This window comes from Corvus cornix, chromosome 4A (assembly GCF_000738735.6).
Source record: "Corvus cornix cornix isolate S_Up_H32 chromosome 4A, ASM73873v5, whole genome shotgun sequence".
NCBI lineage: Eukaryota > Metazoa > Chordata > Aves > Passeriformes > Corvidae > Corvus > Corvus cornix.
This window is the reverse complement of record NC_047058.1, coordinates 1,638,631-1,656,912: the sequence shown is the minus strand read 5'-3', so window position 1 is coordinate 1,656,912 and position 18,282 is coordinate 1,638,631. Positions and strand designations below refer to the sequence as shown.

At 57.6% G+C, this 18,282-nt stretch overlaps 1 protein-coding gene across 1 annotated transcript in view; it reads right to left on the bottom strand.

Moving 5' to 3' along the window:
* The window catches only part of STARD8 (StAR related lipid transfer domain containing 8), a 42,585-nt gene extending 34,743 nt beyond the window's left edge, over window positions 1-7,842 (bottom strand). The window contains exons 1-2 of the mRNA XM_039572129.1: window positions 7,566-7,842; window positions 5,273-5,306 (exon numbers count right to left, since the gene is read on the bottom strand). Of these exons, the coding sequence (XP_039428063.1) occupies window positions 5,273-5,306; window positions 7,566-7,610 (79 nt within the window). The 5' untranslated portion in view covers window positions 7,611-7,842. The remainder of the gene's footprint in view (window positions 1-5,272; window positions 5,307-7,565) is intronic.
* Window positions 7,843-18,282: the final 10,440 nt, after the last annotated feature.

The window sequence follows — 18,282 nt, the reverse complement described above, 5'->3', positions numbered from 1 at the left end:
CGCTAAGCATCACAGCCGACGGAGAAACCAGGCAGCAGCAGTTCCTCCTTCACACAACCCAAAATAAATGGCTTTCAAGATCATTACCCACACCCTGTTATCACAGGCATCTTTACAAGCCACATCAAACCAGGTTTAGCACTGGAGCTCCAAACGAACAAAAGCTCCTTAAGCATTTTCACAGCCTTGACAAGATGACTGATACAAGCATCATTAAAACACTATCAAATACAAAATAATGCTCTTTTTTGGATGAAAAGTGGAAGTTCTTTTCACCTGATGGTCCCTCGGGCGGGTGATCTGCTTTACCAGTCGGCTCAGGACAGTCCCCCCTTTGGCTTTGGGATCGGGATCACTCAGACAGGACAGACAGCCGGGCACGGCCAAGAACACCACCAAAATCGCTCCGATTTGGAAGGAATGCAGAGCCTGAGCCCCTCAGCCGCGTTCCCTTGCCCGCGCTCTGCCCTTTGCATCCACCGCACTGACACGCACGGAGCCCACCCTGCGCCAGCCCTCTGTCCCTCGCCTCGCTGTGCAGCAAACGCGACGTCCCCGCTCTCGGCGCTGCCCCGCACCGGGCTGCTCGCAGCCCCCGCACCGGGCTCGCCCCCGCAGCCCCGGGCCCCGCACTCACCTGCCCGCCCGCGCCGTCCCGCCCCGCACGGAGCCGCGGCCGCGGCGCGGCGGAGCCTCAGCCCCAGGGAGCGCCCGGGGCCCCGGCGCGGAGCCGCGACCCCGGCCCGGCGACCCATCGCTGCGCTCCGGCGGGACGGGCGAGAGCGGCGGCTCCTCCCACGCCGGGATGCCGGCACGGGACCGGGGCCGCTCCCGCTCCCCTTCCGCCCGTTGCCCGCACCCCCCGCGGATCCTCCCCGGCCGCGCCTCCGACCGAGGAAGCCGCTCGCCCTGGGGCACGCTCCTTCCCGACGGCTCCGCTCCCCCCGCCGGGTCCCGCAGCATCCCCGGGACGCGCTGCCTGGGACCCCCGCTCAGCCCCTTCCCCCGGGGTCGGGCATCACCGGGGGCCCAGGTGAAGGTGATGCTGAGCCACGTGTTCCACCTGCATCCTCCCAAAACTGAGTCACCCCCGCTCCGGTGCTACCCCGCGCCTGGGCGCGCTCGCACCCGCCTCCGCTCCCGGGGGCGGGCGGGTGTTCAAAGCCCTGCGGACGCGCCGGGCACGACGCAGGGGCTCTTCATTAAGAGGAGAAGGAATTAACGTGATCAGACTGGCCTGCCAACACCTCACACTGCTTTTTCCCCATCTGACCTCTCAGGCTTTGAAAACAAACTCCTGTGAGCATCACACAGCCCCAGGAGGCTCCCACAGCCCCATGCCTGCTCCCTTTGCACCAGTTTCTGCCCAGAAGAACAGAAGGGCTATTTCAGGCACAGAAAACATTACCTTCCTGTGCATGTTAAGGCAATTTGCATGTCAGAGTTCTGACCAAAGGAAAACATTGCCCAGCCAAACCTTTCTGCCAGTTTTAAGTGTATTTTCTCATCATTATTTCAGGGAAATGACCACACTCGGAACTTCTCTCTTGATCCTTTCAGTCTCATGCAAACCACCCGAGGATGCAGATAGAAATGTACTTTCCTGCCTGCAGTTACTTTCCAGTCAGTCTCAATTGCTCCTTGCTGCCATGGGAAAAACTTGGCGACACTCAGGGGACGAGGTGGCTAAAGGGGCCTTTTCCCAGCTCATTCCCTGCACTTCCCACGTGCTCTGCAGCTCACCAACACAGGAAAACCTTCTCTCTAACCCAGGCTCTTCCTTTCTGGCCTTCAAAGAAAATCCCCCAACCTGGGAGCAGATCCTGCTGTCCAGAGGGGGGAATCTGTATTTTGTTAGCTACAGGAAATGGGAAGACTTCCAGCCCTGGAATTAAAGCCCAGAAGGAAGGAGCTGAGCTGGGGGAGGGGGCTCTGTCATTGCAGCAGTCATCAGGGGGTCAGAGCTACACAAATTTTACAGGCAGAGGGGCACAAGGACGAAAACTGGTGATTCACCAGCCAAGCTTGAACCCGCGAGGGCAGGGAAGAGGAAGAGGAAGGAGCAGCACAGAATCCCCTCATCACATGTCCCACCAAAAGCACAAATAATCACATTCGGTTCAGCTTTTCTGCTTCCCACCTCTCCGACCCACACCCAACCCCATGACTGCCTTTTCCACCATGTAAGAGCAGCAGTTCCTCAACAAGTTCCAGAAGTGCCCAGAATGGGTCCCTGCTGCCACATCTGGCATCCCACTAACTCCATGGGTCCCCTCTGATCTCCCTGGCTCTGATGCCAGAGCAGGGCCCTGGTGCCGAGGGCAGCAGCACTGGTCCCTGCACACCCACAGATCCCAGTACAGCCCCTACCAGCCCCTGGCCCCTCTCCCTTCCAACGTATTCAGACAATGACAAAACCAGATCCCAGCCTCTGTTTCTCCCCAAAACCCAGGGAGCCACACGCATGGGCTCAGGTCAGGTGAGGAACGGGGTCCTCATGCTCAGGCCACAAATCCACCAAGTCAATGCAGGAGATTTTTGTGCGAGGAGAGAAGAACAGCTCAGCTGTGACAACACATCAACAACAGCTAAATTTAGCAGGTTATTTTCAGTAATCCAGATGCTGGGTAAATACAACCTTATTATTTCATGCAGGGGCAAAAGTTCAGCCGAGTCCCTTGTGCTGCTTTGCCCTTTTAGTTCACCACATCCAGCCGCAGCAGCCCACCCTGAAACGCTGCAATGTCACCACTGTGTGGCTGTGCTGGCAGGAGCCACCAAGTCTGTCCCTGTCCTTTAGCAGCAAGAGGACCCATTGCTCCATGACATGAGCAGAGCACCTCCCAATCCCTTCTGGAGGGGCCTGGTGCTGCTGTTGGTAGGAATTTATTCTGAGGATGCAGTTTTCAGGTGCATGGCCAGGCTGTGAGCCTTTCCTTTCTTCAAGCTTTTCCTTTCTGCTCAGTCCAGAACAATACACGGGAAGTGAATGCTGGAGAGGAAGCAGAGGGTTAGGAAATCCATGCAAACCTGACCCAGCTGGGACTGTCCCAGTGGTTAGGTTTGGGGCTGTGCAGGGGCTCTGTGTCTCACCCAGACAAAGGTGCTGCCCGAGGGTACTTCAGGGTGGGCCAGGGCAGGTCTTGCTGCAGGGCAGCGGGAATGAGAGTGGGGAAACAGGTGCTCCCACAGCTGAAACATCACCTCCAAGAAGGCAGATGAAATCCAAGTTGTTTTCCACCATCACTGCTGCAGGAGCTGCCATGGCATACCCAGGTACTTTAATGCCAGCGGGAAGCCACAGTGACCTCATCCAGCCTGTGTTCGGGGAAGGGAATGTGGCAGCACAACCATGGTTCCAAACAGGGGGCTGGGAATGGGTCTGCCCATGCCTGGAAAGCAGCTCAGGGAGTTTGCCAGGTGTGCTGGGAGAGCAGCAGTGCTGGAGGGGGAAAATCAGAGGCAAGCTCTGGGAATTGGTGGAAGAGACACTTTGCCAAGAGCTACTGGGATAAACCAGAACCAACTCCACCCTGCCTCATGCCACTGTGTCAGGAGCCAAGGTCCTCATGCCACCCATCCAAAGAGACTGAAAATCATCATAAGGGAAGGGAATGGTGTCCCCCAAGCCCATGGCCTGAATGCTCCCACTGTCTGAGCACCGTCTGGGGACAATGAGTGAAGAGGACAGCAGGCACCTGCCCTGGCCCCTTCCCAGTGGAAGGCACAACCCCCCTGCAGGCTTGCTCCCTGTCCAGTGTAATCCACAGGAAAGGCAGAACTCCACCGTACCCCAGGCACCACGCTGCTGCAGGTCACAGTGACACCAGGAGCCACTACGGCCCCATCATCACATCGAGTCACAGGTGACAAATCCCACAGTGAGAAACTGTGCAGCTTCTCAGGACATGAGGCTCCTGCTCCTCCTGCCCCCAGAGCCCCTGGACACCCAGCATCCCTCCAGCGGCCAGAGCTGGGCCAGGGACATGTGTCAGCTGGGGTCATGTGAGTGTCATTGAGCTCTCATCAGGAGAGACCTGGATTCTATAGGCAGTTATGACCAAGGGGAGAGCACCTATAAACATTCTTTGCCCCAAAATCCCAGTCACAGTGTGATCCATAGGAGTCTTCCATGCCCCTTCCCTTCCACAGGGCTCTTTAACTCTTTTTAACAAGCTCTTGACATTTATGTTCTTAATCTGTCCTGTTCAAGGGCCAGAGACCACCCAAGATACCTCTGGGGCTCTCTCACAAAGCACCTTTTGTTACTCAGAGCTCTCCTGTGCTCTGGGCTCTCGCCGGCCAGACTCAGAGCTCACCTCACCCTTATGTGCAGGAAAACAAGAGGCCCTCAGTGCATCACCCTTCGGGCAGGGAACTGCCTGGAGATGCCCAGGCACATCCCATGGGCTCCCTGCACAGAGGGTTTCCCTTTTCATGGCGCCAGGGCTCCAGCCAGCAGTGCGAACAGCCCCACTCCCCCCACCTCCGACACTGGAGCCACCACCCATGGGGCCTGTCCTAAGCCCTGTGCCCAAAGCAGTGGAGCCACCCCGGCCCCAGGTCCCTCTACTTCCAGGGCCACCAGAGCCAATGGCCATGGGCCATCCTGTGTAGGACAGGACAGGTTTGACTCTGGGGGTGTCGTGCACAAAGACCCCCAGGGCACTGACCAGTAGGATGATGAAGGTGGGACCTCTACCCCCCTGCAACAGCCCTGTCCCCATCCCTGGTTCCTGGCCCTGCTGGCACACACACCCTCCCCCTCCTCCTCCTGCTCCCACAGACCACCACCAGCCTCCCCAGCACCCATGAAGCCCTCACAGCAGAGCAGCCCCAACCCCCAGCCTCTGCCCCCACCTTGGCAGAGGTTTGATCAGGGCAGCAGCAGCAGTGCACAATCCCCATGGATCAGCCTGGAGCTGCACTGTGAGTCCCTCCCTCCCACAGTCACAGGTGAGACACTCCAGTCACACAAAGCCGAGGGGCTCCGAGCCAGGGGTGACCTTCCTGCCCATGGCACTGCAGTGCCAAGGCTCTCGAGCTCCCCATGAGATTATCTGCTGAGCACAAAGCTGTTCACCACAAAGACAATACAAACTGCAAATGAACCAAGGCCCCTTTGCAAATATATCCCCTTGAAAATAACAGTTCTGGGGGAAGATCACACTGCTGGCAGAAGAAACCAGCAAGGGGACATTCCTCTTCCCATTACCCCTGCCCACCCCACAGCAAGGGCACTTTGGCCCAAAAAATTATTGCTGCAGCTTACCTGCATCTTTTTTATCTTCTAGCAACGTGAATTTCTGTGAAAAGAAACAAAGAAAAAAGAAAAGAAATAATTTTTTAAATCATTTTGATTCTCACATTTGTGGAATGCTATCCCTCACATCTGGGCTTGGTCCCCGCTGCAGCCTCCTCTCTGTCCAGAGGTGACCTGAGACCAGCAATGCTGCTCCAGCCACAGGACAAGCAGGGCCCTGGCAAAGGCTTCTCCCAGGGGCATCAGCCCCACTGGTTTGAAAACACCATCACCAGTCCCAAGGGCCCTGAGCACTGGGCAAACATAGTGTGCTCAGCACGCACCCTCCACCCCGGCTGCCAAGGGAAGCCACGAGAAATGGGATTCACAGCAGCAGAGCCTCGGCAGCACTTGGGACACAGCAGCAATTTGCAGAGGTGGAGGAGCAGCAGAAGGTCCCCATTGCTGGTCCTGAGGCGAGCACAGAGCCCAGGATGCTCCCCAGTCTCTCTCTGGGTGCTGATGAGCCCCTCCAGTGCCGCGGCCCCACAAAGGGGCCAGGGGTGCCGGCAGGATCACTGCAGGAATGCGCCGCGCTGCTGAGCCGGACTTTCCCACGGACCCCCGGGACCCCTCTTCCTGCCGGGGCAGCAGGGCTGAGGCTGACCCAGGGAAGACAGGCTTAACCATGTCCCTGCTGCTGTGCTTCCTGCAGCACCGCCTGCTCGAGGGGTGCCATCACCAGGGCTGCAGTCATCACTGCCACCTCAGAGCATGCCCATGTCCACAGGGGAGGTCACCCGGCTCCTCTGGATCCTCTGGCATTGCCCAATCTGTTCCCACACCTTCCTTTTCCCACAAAATCTTCCACCAGCCACAGATGCACCTCATTTAATCTGGAAAGCTTTAATCCCATAGACAGAGCCCAGCATGTTTCTCCCTCTTCAAGAAATTCCTCAGCGAGGAAGGTGAGAATTCCTCGCCTGTTCGTGGTGAGCAGCTGAGCAACACTGGCATGGGGAGGAGAGCGAGGCCAGGCTGAAGCAGAAGAATCAGCTGCACAGGAGGCCACTGGTGTCCACTGAAGGCAACCAGGAGGGTGGTGCCCTGGCCAGCTGGGCCACCGGACCCCATTTTGGGCCAAAGAGATGAGCTGAAACCAGTGGTCTGCCAGGTGCTTCCAAGGAGGCTGAAACCCGGGGGCACCAGAGCCCCATGCTGGCCAGGCTGGAGCCATCCCAAGCTGCAGCTCTGCAATGCAATGGCAATGCAGGACCCAGTGTCCATCTCCGTGCCACCACCAGTACGATGGCGATGCCAACATGCAGCACGCAGGGACGAGCAGGGTTAATGAGGACAGCTAAGCTCTCCAGAGACAGCGGGGACGAGACAGCAGGGACAAGACAGCCACTAATATTACCAATGAATTTCACAAATGTCATTTTTAGACTCAACTATTTTAAGCATTGCACTGAAAGCCCGGGGGACAGCGTGCATTCCACATCTATTTCACTGCAGCAGATCCACTCACCCAGCACAGCCCGGTGTACAGCACTGCCTGTAAAGGGATTTTACCACTTTTCCCAATCTGAAACTCCCAAAATCCACACTAACCATACCCTCACAATCTCCCCAGCTCACCTCCCACCACACTGCATAGGCTGGGACACAATAAACCAACACTGATCAGGAGCAGGCAGGGAGAGTCACTGCTTATTAAGGTGACAGATGAAGAATTAAACCCTAATGAAAAATCTCAGATGCCATGCCATGAGAACTGCTACTGCAGGAAATGAAAAACTGGGGGCCCTTGGCCTTGCTGCTCCTTTGTCATCCTGCTCACAGCTGCCCTGACCCTCCAGGTCGGCTGTGGTCCCACAGCCACCTCAGGGGTGACCTGAGCCTCTGGTTTTGGAAGGCTGTCCCAGCCTGGCCACACCACGCAAGCAGGCACGGCAGGACCCTTTTGGCATGTGCTGACCACCTCGGTGGGCTGAGGGTGCACACACACACAGAGCCCAGCGCCGCGCTCGCCGGGCACAGCAGCCTGCCCGCCCAGGGCTGCCCGTGCCGGGACACGGTGACCCAGCAAAGGGCAGCGGGCGAGATTAGGGTACAGGGACCAGCGCACCCACACATGGCCCAGCCAAAATTAAAAGCTCTCACATGCCCATCGGGCACGGGCACGACACCCCCAGAGCAGACGTCGACACCGTGAGCAAGCCGAGCCCCGCCGGGGACGCTTCCCCAGCGCCCCTTCCAGAGGCTTCTCCTGAAACCGGAGGGTGTCAGGGACGGACACCGTGGCACAGCGCTCCCTTACCTTGGCTCTCTTGAAGCAAGCCCAGAAGAAATCCAGCAATGGCATGATGTGCGGCGGGGCCCGGCAGACCCCCCTAGAGCGCGGCGCTGCCTCCGGCCGTGGGGAGAGCCCCCCCCGGCACCCCCATGGCAGCGCTGCGGCAGCGGAGCCGGGCAGAGCCGGGTGCCGGCAGAGCCCAGTGCCGGCAGAGCCCCGGTGCCGGCAGAGCCCAGTGCCGGCAGAGCCTCGGTGCCGGCAGAGCCCGGTGCCGGCAGAGCCCCGGTGCCGGCAGAGCGGAGAGCGGAGGGCGGAGGGAGGAGCAGCAGGCAGCCGCGGAGGCGGGCCAGCATTCAAACCCTGCACCGCTATTCAGTTGGTTGGGAACGGGCTTGGACGCGATTGAAATTCCCTGAAGATTGCGAGTTTTAAACAGCTCCAGGCTTTCCTTCCTGCCTGGAACGCACCGAGCTGCTCCCATTCCCAGGCAGTGGGAAGGGGCGAGGGGCGGCCGACACTCCAGAGCGGGAGAAGGGGGAGTTTGGCTGTCAAAGGCACACATAGGGCGTTAGAAACCCAAACCCTGGACGGTTCAGATTCTCACTCCGGTTCTGCACAAGCTGACTGGCAGCTCCCGGTGCTCTCCTCTGAGAGGCACAAGGTGTACCCAGCCACGATGCCATCCCTGGGTGCTCAGGTGCTGCTGGCCTCACCACGGACACAGGGGCACCCAGGCTTACCATGGGCACCCAGGCTCACCACAAGCACCCTCATCACAGAGCAGGGGCAACCAGGGCCAGCCTGCTGGTGGGACCCCATCGGGGAGAACAACACAGGGGAATCCCCCCAGCCATCAAACACGGCTGAGCCATTCACTCCAGCTGTTCACAGCTCCTTATCTGCCTTCTGCAAACGTCATTCGTTCACAAGCGCCACAATAAAAGGTCACTTCACGAACATTTGTGCCAGCCCCCCACTCACAGCCCCCTGGGCCAGGATTCTTCTTGCAGGCACATAAGGACACCCCACAAACTGGTGATTTGTGTCAGCAGTTCGGAAGGAGCAAGGGCAAGCAGATCCACAGCGATGCCTGGGCTCAGCCCTGCTCCCACAGGATCTTCAGTGGCTGTCACCCACCCTGGACTGGCATCAGACTCTCCAGTGGCATCACTCCTGTGCACCGCCCATCTCGGGCTGGTGTCAGCTCCACTCTGACAGGACCTGCTTGCGGGAACATGAGCCAGAGCACAATGGTTCTGTTTGGGATGTGACACGTCTGTACCCAACCCCCAGCAGCTGGTGCCTGTGGCAGCTGTGTCCAGTGCCACATGTCAGGCAGGGTGGGCCTGGACGGGATGCTGGGGCCCCAAAGCATAAGGATAAGGGGGATAAGGCAAGGACAAAACCACGGAAGGCCATGGCACAGTGGAGCTGGAGCAGATGCACCTGCCTGGAGAGGATGGCATGAGGCACTGCCAACACTGCAGCATCCAGCAGACCTGACCAGCACCCAGAGCCCTGGACTGGCAGCACTGCCCTGGTGGCACCAGCACAGCCCCGCCATGGCCCAGCACAGCCCCGCCGTGGCCCCAGCAGCAGCTCACAGGCAGCATCAGTCCCGGCGCCGGCTCCAGCTGCCTCCTTCCATCTCCCCCTCGCTCATTCCTCAGCGGGCTTTGGCACCGCTCCCAGCCTTGGCACCAGCTGCAGCTCCTCACCCTGTCCCCTGCCAGTGCAGCAGGGCTGGGGACACCAAGGCACAGCACAAGCTTTGTACATCCCTTTTCTCCTCCTTTAAAAACCCGGGGCTGGGAAGACAGTCTCACCTCTATGGGCACACCAGGGTCACCTCTCCGAGCAAGGATTTTCCCTGAAGGATTTAAAGCCCAATGCTGCTGCCCGACAGCCACCCACCCTCTGTAACTCACCCACTGTTGCCTCAAGGGCTACACTTTTTACCCCAAGGACTTGCAAATAGTCCCCTGCAGGGTTAATGGCATCTGGGGTACTGCCCACTGCCAGACATCCCCCATTCAGCTCACTGGCCACTGCCGTCATAGGGCTGAGGCTGCCAGGGGACCAACACCGTGGCCAGGACACAGAAGGGCACTGCCAGCGCAGGGTCCTGCAAAAGGCTCTGCCATTGTCATTCTGGGCAGTGCAAGGAGACTCTTCAATGCTTCTACAGGCTCTGGGGCATCTGGGCCTGGGCTGGGGCTGAAGGCAGCTCTCACGGGAGGGACTGTCCCTTCAGAGGGGGTGGCACTGCCAGGTTTGGTGGCACTGGACTCCTCTTCCCATCAGGGGCTCACTCTTCAGCACCATGTGTTGTTCTGAAGCAGGACAGGCACCTGCCTGCTTCAGCTGGCACAGGCAGCACACTGGAGGGCAGAAAGACATCCGACCGACCAACCGTCCATCTGTGAGTCCGTCTGTCCATCCGTCCGTCTGGCCATCCATACACCAGGCCCTCAGGACAGGCTGGGGGAGGTGGCTCTGTCCTGCCCCAAACCAGGCAAGCCCTTGCAGATAGGCCATAACCCTGCCAGGACCCAGAGAATTGCCCCTGCTTGCTCCAGTGGCATCAGGTCCTTCTCCCACTTTCTCCAAAAGCCAAAAGAGCCAAGCTAGCACAAATAGAAGCAGGATGTCTCCTTCCCAGGCCTGGGAGACAAACCACAGCGGTTTCTGCATACTTGTGTAGCTTCTTCCTAGCCGGTCATCCCAAAAGCATTCCAGTAATGCTGCATCTTGGATCCTTCCTCAGCGTGCCAGGACACTATCCTCGGCAGGAATAGCTCCTGGGGACTGGATCCGTGGGGAAGCGGCAGGAGCCGTGCACACCAAATGGGTATTTCTGCTGAGTGGCTCAGGGACACAGACCCCACTGCTGCATTTGGCTCTTCCCAAAAATCCTAATGTACCCATTCCACAAACAAGCTACAGGAAAAGCAAAAGCAATGTCCATTCATTCTATATATAAATACGTGTGTGTGTGTGTATCACTATTCTCCTCAGACCCATGTGAAAACCCATTTTAAACTTGAGTTAATTTTAAGAGGCTGATTCTAAGGAAAACTTCACCCTGTATACATTCACTAAGAGCTTCCCACTGCTGCCCACAGTGCCTGGAGCTGACATGGACACCAGGATGTCACCAACCAGCCCCAGCACTGCCACACACATCCCATGTTCTCCGAAACTCATGAGACAGGGCCGGTATTTTGGGGGACAGGTACAGCCTCTTCCCACTACAGATCATTCCTTGGAGGATCCCATGTCCCCACGGCCGGAGCTATTTCTGTGCACTGATGAGCTATTGCTGTGGCGGCTGTTGCACAGGATCAGTGCCAGCTCAGGCTGGTGGCGGCCAGGCTGTGTCCCCGCAGCCGCAGCAGCCCCCTCTGGCCGCGCTCCTGGCCCGGAGCCGCGGGGTGCGCGCAGGGGTGTGAGCGGGGGGCTCCCCTCGGCCAGCAGAGCCCCGAGCCGGCGGCACACGGGGATTTTCCACTTGCTGCTTTGCACAGGCATTTCCCGAGGCTGGGAAGGGCGCAGCTCCTGCCGAGCTGGCGTTTCCCCATTAGCATAGCGGGAACAGGGACCCTTTTCTTCTCCCGACGCCGGACACGGGGCGGGTGCTGGCGGTGCTGGGGCTGTGACACCGCGAGGGCGGTGAGAGAGGGACGGGGGGGCAGAACACGCGGAACCTGCAGTCCCCGGGAGCAGCAGTGGGGAGGTAGAGACGGCAAGGACAGGGCTGAACCCCCCCGTGTGCCCCCGAGCGAGGGGCTGCGAGGATGTGCCCAGGAAGGGCCAGCACACAGAACCCATGGAACCCCACAGCTCCCCAGGACTGGGGCTCCACTGCGGGGCCACCCCTGCTCAGACCTAGGGGCTCAGCTCCAGCCCAAGAGGCCGAATGTCTCTGCTGCCACCAAAGAAGCACCACCACGGCCAGACCACAAGAAACCAGCTGAGAGATGTGAATGTCCAAGGGCAGCAGAAGACATTCCCCAGCTCCCCGCAGCCCCACAGCTGCCCCATGCCACCAGTGAGCCCCCTGCCCACTTGCCACCACTGCTTCTCCATTAAAAAGCTCCTCATTTAAAATAATCCCGATGTGCTCCAGTCTCCAATGGCTCACAGGTGGGATGTGCTGGGCATGGAGGCTGCCTGCAAGGGTGGAGGACACATGGGGCTGTCAGGATGCCACGCAAGCCACAGGCTGCACCGGAGCCCCAGCACTGAAGCAAAGCTTCTCTCTGGGATGGACAATTAGGCAATTACTTAATCCCCATGAGCAGCTCCTGTGGCAGAAGGAAGTGCTCGGGTGAGCAGAGCAGTACCCCAGAGAGCCTTCTGGGGCCAAAGGCATCAATCCCCCATCCCACAGGCCAGTCCCATGGCATACCCTTCAGCACGTCCCCTCTCCCAGCACTGGTGGCCCTTGTGTCTTGCTGAAGCTTCACCCTCCAACACCAGTGACACTTTTGCTTAGCCCAGATGTGCACTGGACTCCCAGAGACAACCCAAGGGCTCATGGCCTCAGCCAGGGCTGCGGTAAGCCCCCTGCACTCCCTGTCCCCAGAAGGGTTCCTGGCACAGACGGTTTTGTGCATTTCCCCACACAGGATGCCCCAGTTTGCAAACACCAGTGAGGGAATTCACAAACACCGACTGATTTAGCACACACACAAAAGCCAAACAAACTTTGCAGCTGACTAATCCTCACAGACTGGCAAAATCTCCCAATTTCACTGAAAAAAACCAGCCCATGATAGTTTTGGTGAATTTCCGCTGCACCAGCGGGGGGGTGCTCCTGCCCCCATTCCCGGAGCCAGAAAGGTTGGGGAGTTCAACAGGGGCCTGGGGCTGTGCTCAGCATGGGACTATTTAAATACACTTAAAAGAGCATAACTGATATGGTGACATCTTTGAGATACTATAGACAAAGTACGCAAATTACAAATAGACCCAAGTGATACAGAAGGAAACGGAGGTTTTTTGAGAGCCATATCTCCACTCAATTTTAAATCCATTTGTATTCAAGCACCCAAGAGTTACTGTCTGGGGGCGTCTACAGAGACTCCCATGCAGGACAGAACTCTAGCAAAAACCTGCTGCTACTGCATTCTAGTTCTCTTCCAGATGCCTTTGTGAGAACAACAAATATAAATCAGGCTGCATTTTTAAGTACAAAAGAGGACATAAGCAGAATGCTCACCAGGCAGTTTTTCCTTCCCCTGGGAATAGCACTGAGCTGCTGGAGCCTGGCTGGGACATTAATCCTGGGACATTAATCCCCTGCCCCCAAGGCAGGCACCAGAGCAGCCCAAGGAATTGCAGCAGCTCTTATTATTAGCTGGAGCAGGGACGCTCCCATGGTGAAACACCCGAGGCCAGCACAGGGCTGGCAGCACACATGTGTACTCACACTCACACACTCTCACACTCACACATCCCCCTGGTACCTGCCACTGACAGCACACTCAGCAGCTAAAAAACAACCACAGGCAACAGGGGCACCTCCTCCTCTGGCACAACGAAATGCCGTGTAATAAACTGCATCTGAGCTCCTTGGGTATTTTTGCACATAGTTCTGGTGACAGCTGCTGTCTAGGGAGGATCCCAGCTCTAATTCTGGACAAGGGTTGGGATTAACTCCCAGGACAGAGGAATCTTGTCAGGTGCAGTGCTGGCTCCCTGCGAGGGCAGGTGTCTGCAAGCTGAATCCCTGGCATGAATCCACAGCAGCCTCCTCTCACTCGTGGAGGGTTGGGCCATTCACGTACCAAGTTTCTCACACCCAAATCCAGAGGCAAACCCTGTCCAGTGCAGCTTCTCAGCAGAACTGGGGACATGGCATCAGGACTGGGACACAGGATGGGGGACTCGACAGTTCCTGGGTGCCAACAATCAAACCCCCTGATAGCTCTAAGCATGCAGCCCTGAGCAGGTGGGAGCATGGAGGTGGCAGGACCAAAGGGTTTCTGCAAGCCCACCAGTGCCCAGTTTGTCACACTCCAGCACTCTGGGGTTTCCAGAGGATTGCCACCATGACCCACTGCCTGGCTCCACCACGGCGCAGAGACAAGTGGCCACGAGACCCTCCCCAGTTGCCCTCAGAGCCTGGGGTTGCTGTCAAACCCCACCAGAGCCAGGCTGGTTTTGTGGGCACCCTGAAAGCAGAGCACTACAAGCTGAGGGGGCTCAGGACATGGGCAGGCAGCAGCAGTGGGGCTGCCAGGGACACGGTGCTCTCCCCTGTCAGGAGCATCAGAGCAGGATTTGCAGCAAACCAGCGTTGGGCACATCTTCCCTTGGCACCTGTTCAGTCAAAACCACTGCCCAAAGATGTCCTTTCCTTCTGGCATGGACAAGGAGAGACGTTCCATGCTCAGGGACACCAAGTGTCCATCCCGTGCCCATCCCGTGCCCCTGGACACCGCACCCCAGAGTATTTCCAGGCTGGACGGGAGCCACGCGCCACTGCCAACCTTCTTTGGGGACGCCAGGAAAGGCTCTGAGGCAGCTTCAGAAAACCCTTTATGCCAGCCCTCACACACACAAAGCCTCATTATGTGACAGCGAATTCTTTTCGCCCCCCCGCGGCCGCGGGGGCTGCCAGGCTTGTCCTGGAGAGGGATCCTGCTCCCAGCACTGTGCCACAGGGCTGAGCTGCAGCCACGTGCTTCTCCACTCCAAAGGGAATCAAGAGGTAGAAGAGGTTTTCTGGGGACAGATCCTGGCTGTAGGCACGGTGCAGACCGGGCTGTCCCCACACCCTGTGCTGGGCTGTCTCGGGCTTCTGTTCCTGCTGCTGGGAGGAATTCCAAAGCCCTGAGAAAGAAGAGGCAGCAGCTCCAGCCCAGACCTCAGCCCCATGGGTTTTGCTAAGGGAGGCGTGAGTTATGGGGAGAGGAAGGTTTTAAATGAGTGCCCAGGATAAATAATTGCATGTTCTGTTTATGATCCTGAGACAGTGACATAAAACACCAGAAAAAGGCTTGAAAAGAACCAGAAAGCACAGTCCCAGTGAAATCCAGCAGTTCTTGCTGAGCTCTGAAATTCACCCTCTGCCTTTCTCCCGTAGATATCAATGACCTTATCAGGCTCCTGCCTTGCAGCAGCAGCAGCTGTGGGAAGCATGAGAAGAGAGGTAGGGATGGGGAAGCACCAGGAGAACAGCCATGGGGACAGGGCTGCTACAATGGCCCCACAGCTCCTCTGCTCCAGGGGCTCTGGAGCCTGGAGCTCTCTGCAACCAAAATAACCAGGACCAGGGTCTCGAGGACCACTATGTTCACACGAGTTTCTTGTAAGCACAGGGACTCAAAGGGGGGACAGAGATGTCATTGGGACCTGACAGACAAACAGGTTGCACAAGGAGCACAGACGCTGCAGTGAGGGAGCCCAGCCAGGAGTATGCAGGTCCACAGGCACAGGAGGAGGTGAGAGAAAAGCCCACAATGCCCAGACCAAACAGAGGAAAACAGCCAGTGCCAATTCCCCTGGCCAGGGTGACTTGTCCTTCCTGCAGGGCCTGGGGGGATACATTCTGCCCTCAGCCCCAACACACTCCCTGCTCCGCTTGGCCACCAGGATGAACAGAAATCCAGTTCCTATTTGGGTAGAAACCCATCAGGGTAGTAAGATCAACTGCTAAAGGATACAAAGGCAACTTAACACACTGGATTTGAACTGCACATCACCAGCCTGAGGCAGGAGTTTAGAGTAAAAGAGAAGAAAAAGCATCCGTGTCTGCCAGAGCATCCCAACCTCAGGACCACCTGGGCACCTCAAGGGAGCAGGAAATGGGGCACAGGGAACAGGCACCCACAGACACCATGTGAAACACCTACCATCTGTCCAGGACATGTCTTCACTTCCCCAGGAGACACAGAGAAGGCATTAACCTCATCTTCCTCCCAGTCCAGAGCATTGTGGGCTCTCCCCAGGTCTGCCCCAAGCAGCCCCACCAGATCTGTTTCATTGTGCCTGAGCACATGCCCGGGCTTTGTCTGGGAATGTTCACCAAAGGCCAACACTTCACTGCTGCTGAAAATTTTATTGTGGCCTGTAGCATCCCCACTGTGCCCTGCAGGTCCCTGTGGGAGGCTGATAAATCTTGAGCGGTGCCTCCTGGTTCTCCTGGGAAAAGATCCCCACAGGGACAGCAAGGATTTGTCATGGATCAGCTCATAACCAGGCTCATCCTCAGGACTGCACTCGCTGCTCTTCGGACAGAGGAAGCCAGGGACACCATCTTCATCTTCAGCTGACGAGGAAGAGCACGGGGTCAGCAGCTCATCCTGCTGGCCTGGAGATGCTGGTGGCTTTGCTTGGTGCTCAGCGCTCCTTGGCTCCATTGCCCATGGATGGAACCCTCGCTGCCACTGGCAAAGCTGGCAATGCAAAATCATAACTCATTAGCAAGAACCACACAGGAAACTACATTTATTTTGCTTTTCCTCATTTTCCCTTCTATTCCATTTGATTAGAGAGGGGTGGTGGTGTCCTTACTCCGGGAACGTCCATGCTCTCCTCAGCAGAGCATGCGAACCCACAGTTACAGCTCGACCAGCTGGGTTTGTATTCTTCATTTCTCTCTTAAAATGCCAAACTCCCTCTATACTTTCAGGGGAGGTTGTGCTTCACATGGTGCCCTTTTCACTGCTGGCAGTGCAGAACTGGGGGAAGAGTGGGGTTTGGAGGGGGCTCATTGGGATGGATTTCAGGTGCTGTCTGAGGTGTGCTTCAGGCTCCCGGGAGGAGCTGGGGCTGAGCCTACTACACAGGCAGGGGAAGTTTGGCTGAGGCCAGGAATCACTCCATCTCCTCCCTCCCAGGCACAGCAGGGAAGAACGGAGTTCCCAGGTGGCAGGACCCTGCCTGCCCATGTGCCTCCCCAAGGCTCTGACGATGCTCCCTTGCCTCCATCAGCAGCACAAACAGCAGCTCCTCAGACACAGAGAGCTCAGAGTGCAGATGTGCCAAGGTACCAGGCATGGGGAAGCCGTGGCACCCCAGAAAACCTGCCCTGTTCCCTTCCCTGAAACGTGGGCAGAGCGGACAAAGTTCAGGGAAGGTAACTGGGACAGAAACACCAAACCCGTCCTTCCTGCATCAGCAAGTGCACTTATGCAACGAATCCAACTAGGATTCAGAATAAATAGAGCAAACCTTCACTCCTGTCTCTCAGAGACCCTGAACCCCCCAGCGCAGGCATTGCCCCTGACAAGGTGACAGCAGAGCAATGCAGCGACCCTTGTGTCTGTCCCAGCAGCTGCCCCCTGCGCTGGGGTGTCACACCTGCCCTCGGTGATTCTCTCCCCATCTCTGCTGAGGAACCTCCATGCTGGGTACAGCGTGTCTTGTCCCACCCGTCACTGCCCTTCCATTGAGTACCTGCAATGTGGAGATTCAGCAGCCTCGGGCCTGACTTCCAGCTCCTGCAGCCATGTCACCTAGTTTCCTTGCCAGGAAAGCCAAAGGTCGGCAATCAGGTTCACAGTCCCAGCTGTCAACAGCTGCACTGTATCAGTTACTTCCTGATTTTACTGGGAAAGTCCTTCTTCCACTGTCACCTGCCCCATTCATTTGCCCTGGGGTACAATTCAGCATGCAGAGTATTTGCCTTAAAAGATTCAGGGGACAAAAAGACTGGGGGACAAAAATGCTAAATTCGAGCTTTATCCAAACAAAGTGTAACTACAAAGCCCAGAGCTGCACTTGAGAACACCTCTTTTGAGCAGAACAGTTACATTTCCAGGACTGGTAAATTGTCTTTTTTAAAAAAAAAAATAAAAAATGGCCCTTTTTGAATGTAAGTGTCTTCTTGCCCAACACTGAGCAGGCAGAAACCCTGCAGCAGGGGCAGGTGAGGCACCACAGCCTGAGCTGGTGGCTGGTGGTGGCGGCTGAGGCTGGCAGCTCACAGCTCACCTCCCAGGGCTGCCTGCGAGCCCGGTCCTGTGTGCAGGACAGAGCACACTGGCGGTGCTCCCCAGAGCTCCGGGGGCGCTGGAAACCACGGGGAGGTGAAAACTGATCTGCAAAAGGCTGCGAGGGACGGCGCGGTCCTGCCGCCCTCTGGTGACCACCGGGCCATGGTGGCCTTCCCCAGCCCCGCGGCCCGTGCCTGGCACAGGGGCAGCGTGTACCTGCTGCCACCAGCTCCAGGCCAAGGCTCCCTAGCCAGGGTCGTGTCATGGATGTCCTCATTATCAGCCCACAGTACAGCGCAAGAGTGTGGAAAAACTCCTGGCCACCGCCTCAAATCCTGGCGTGGCTCAGGGATGGGTTTCACTGCCATTGATTTATTAGCCAGGCAGGAATGGGCCTTAATATCCATTCACCCATCAGGCCCCTTCCTACCAGGTTTCTGCTCCCCCATCACCCCTGCCTCGTTCAGCTTCCGGTGATCACTGGACAGCACAGCTGAGGCACACACGGGTCCCTTGGGTGGCTCCTGAGACCTCCTGGCCCTGAAGCCACTGAAACCCTGATTTTGGGGTACACCTGCACCACTGCTCCTTCCCCAAACTGTCTGTGAGCACCAGCAGGATCTGACCCTGGGCAGGGCGATGTCCCAGCTCAGCCTCGGGGGCTCTGGCACGTGTGGCCCACATCTCCTGCTCTCCCTGTCTGGCCAGGGGGACACGAGGGTAGGGACTGGGGAGCTTCCCCCCTCCTGCCCCAGCCAGGCCTGGGGAGCTCCTGGTACCACAGGTGCCACAGG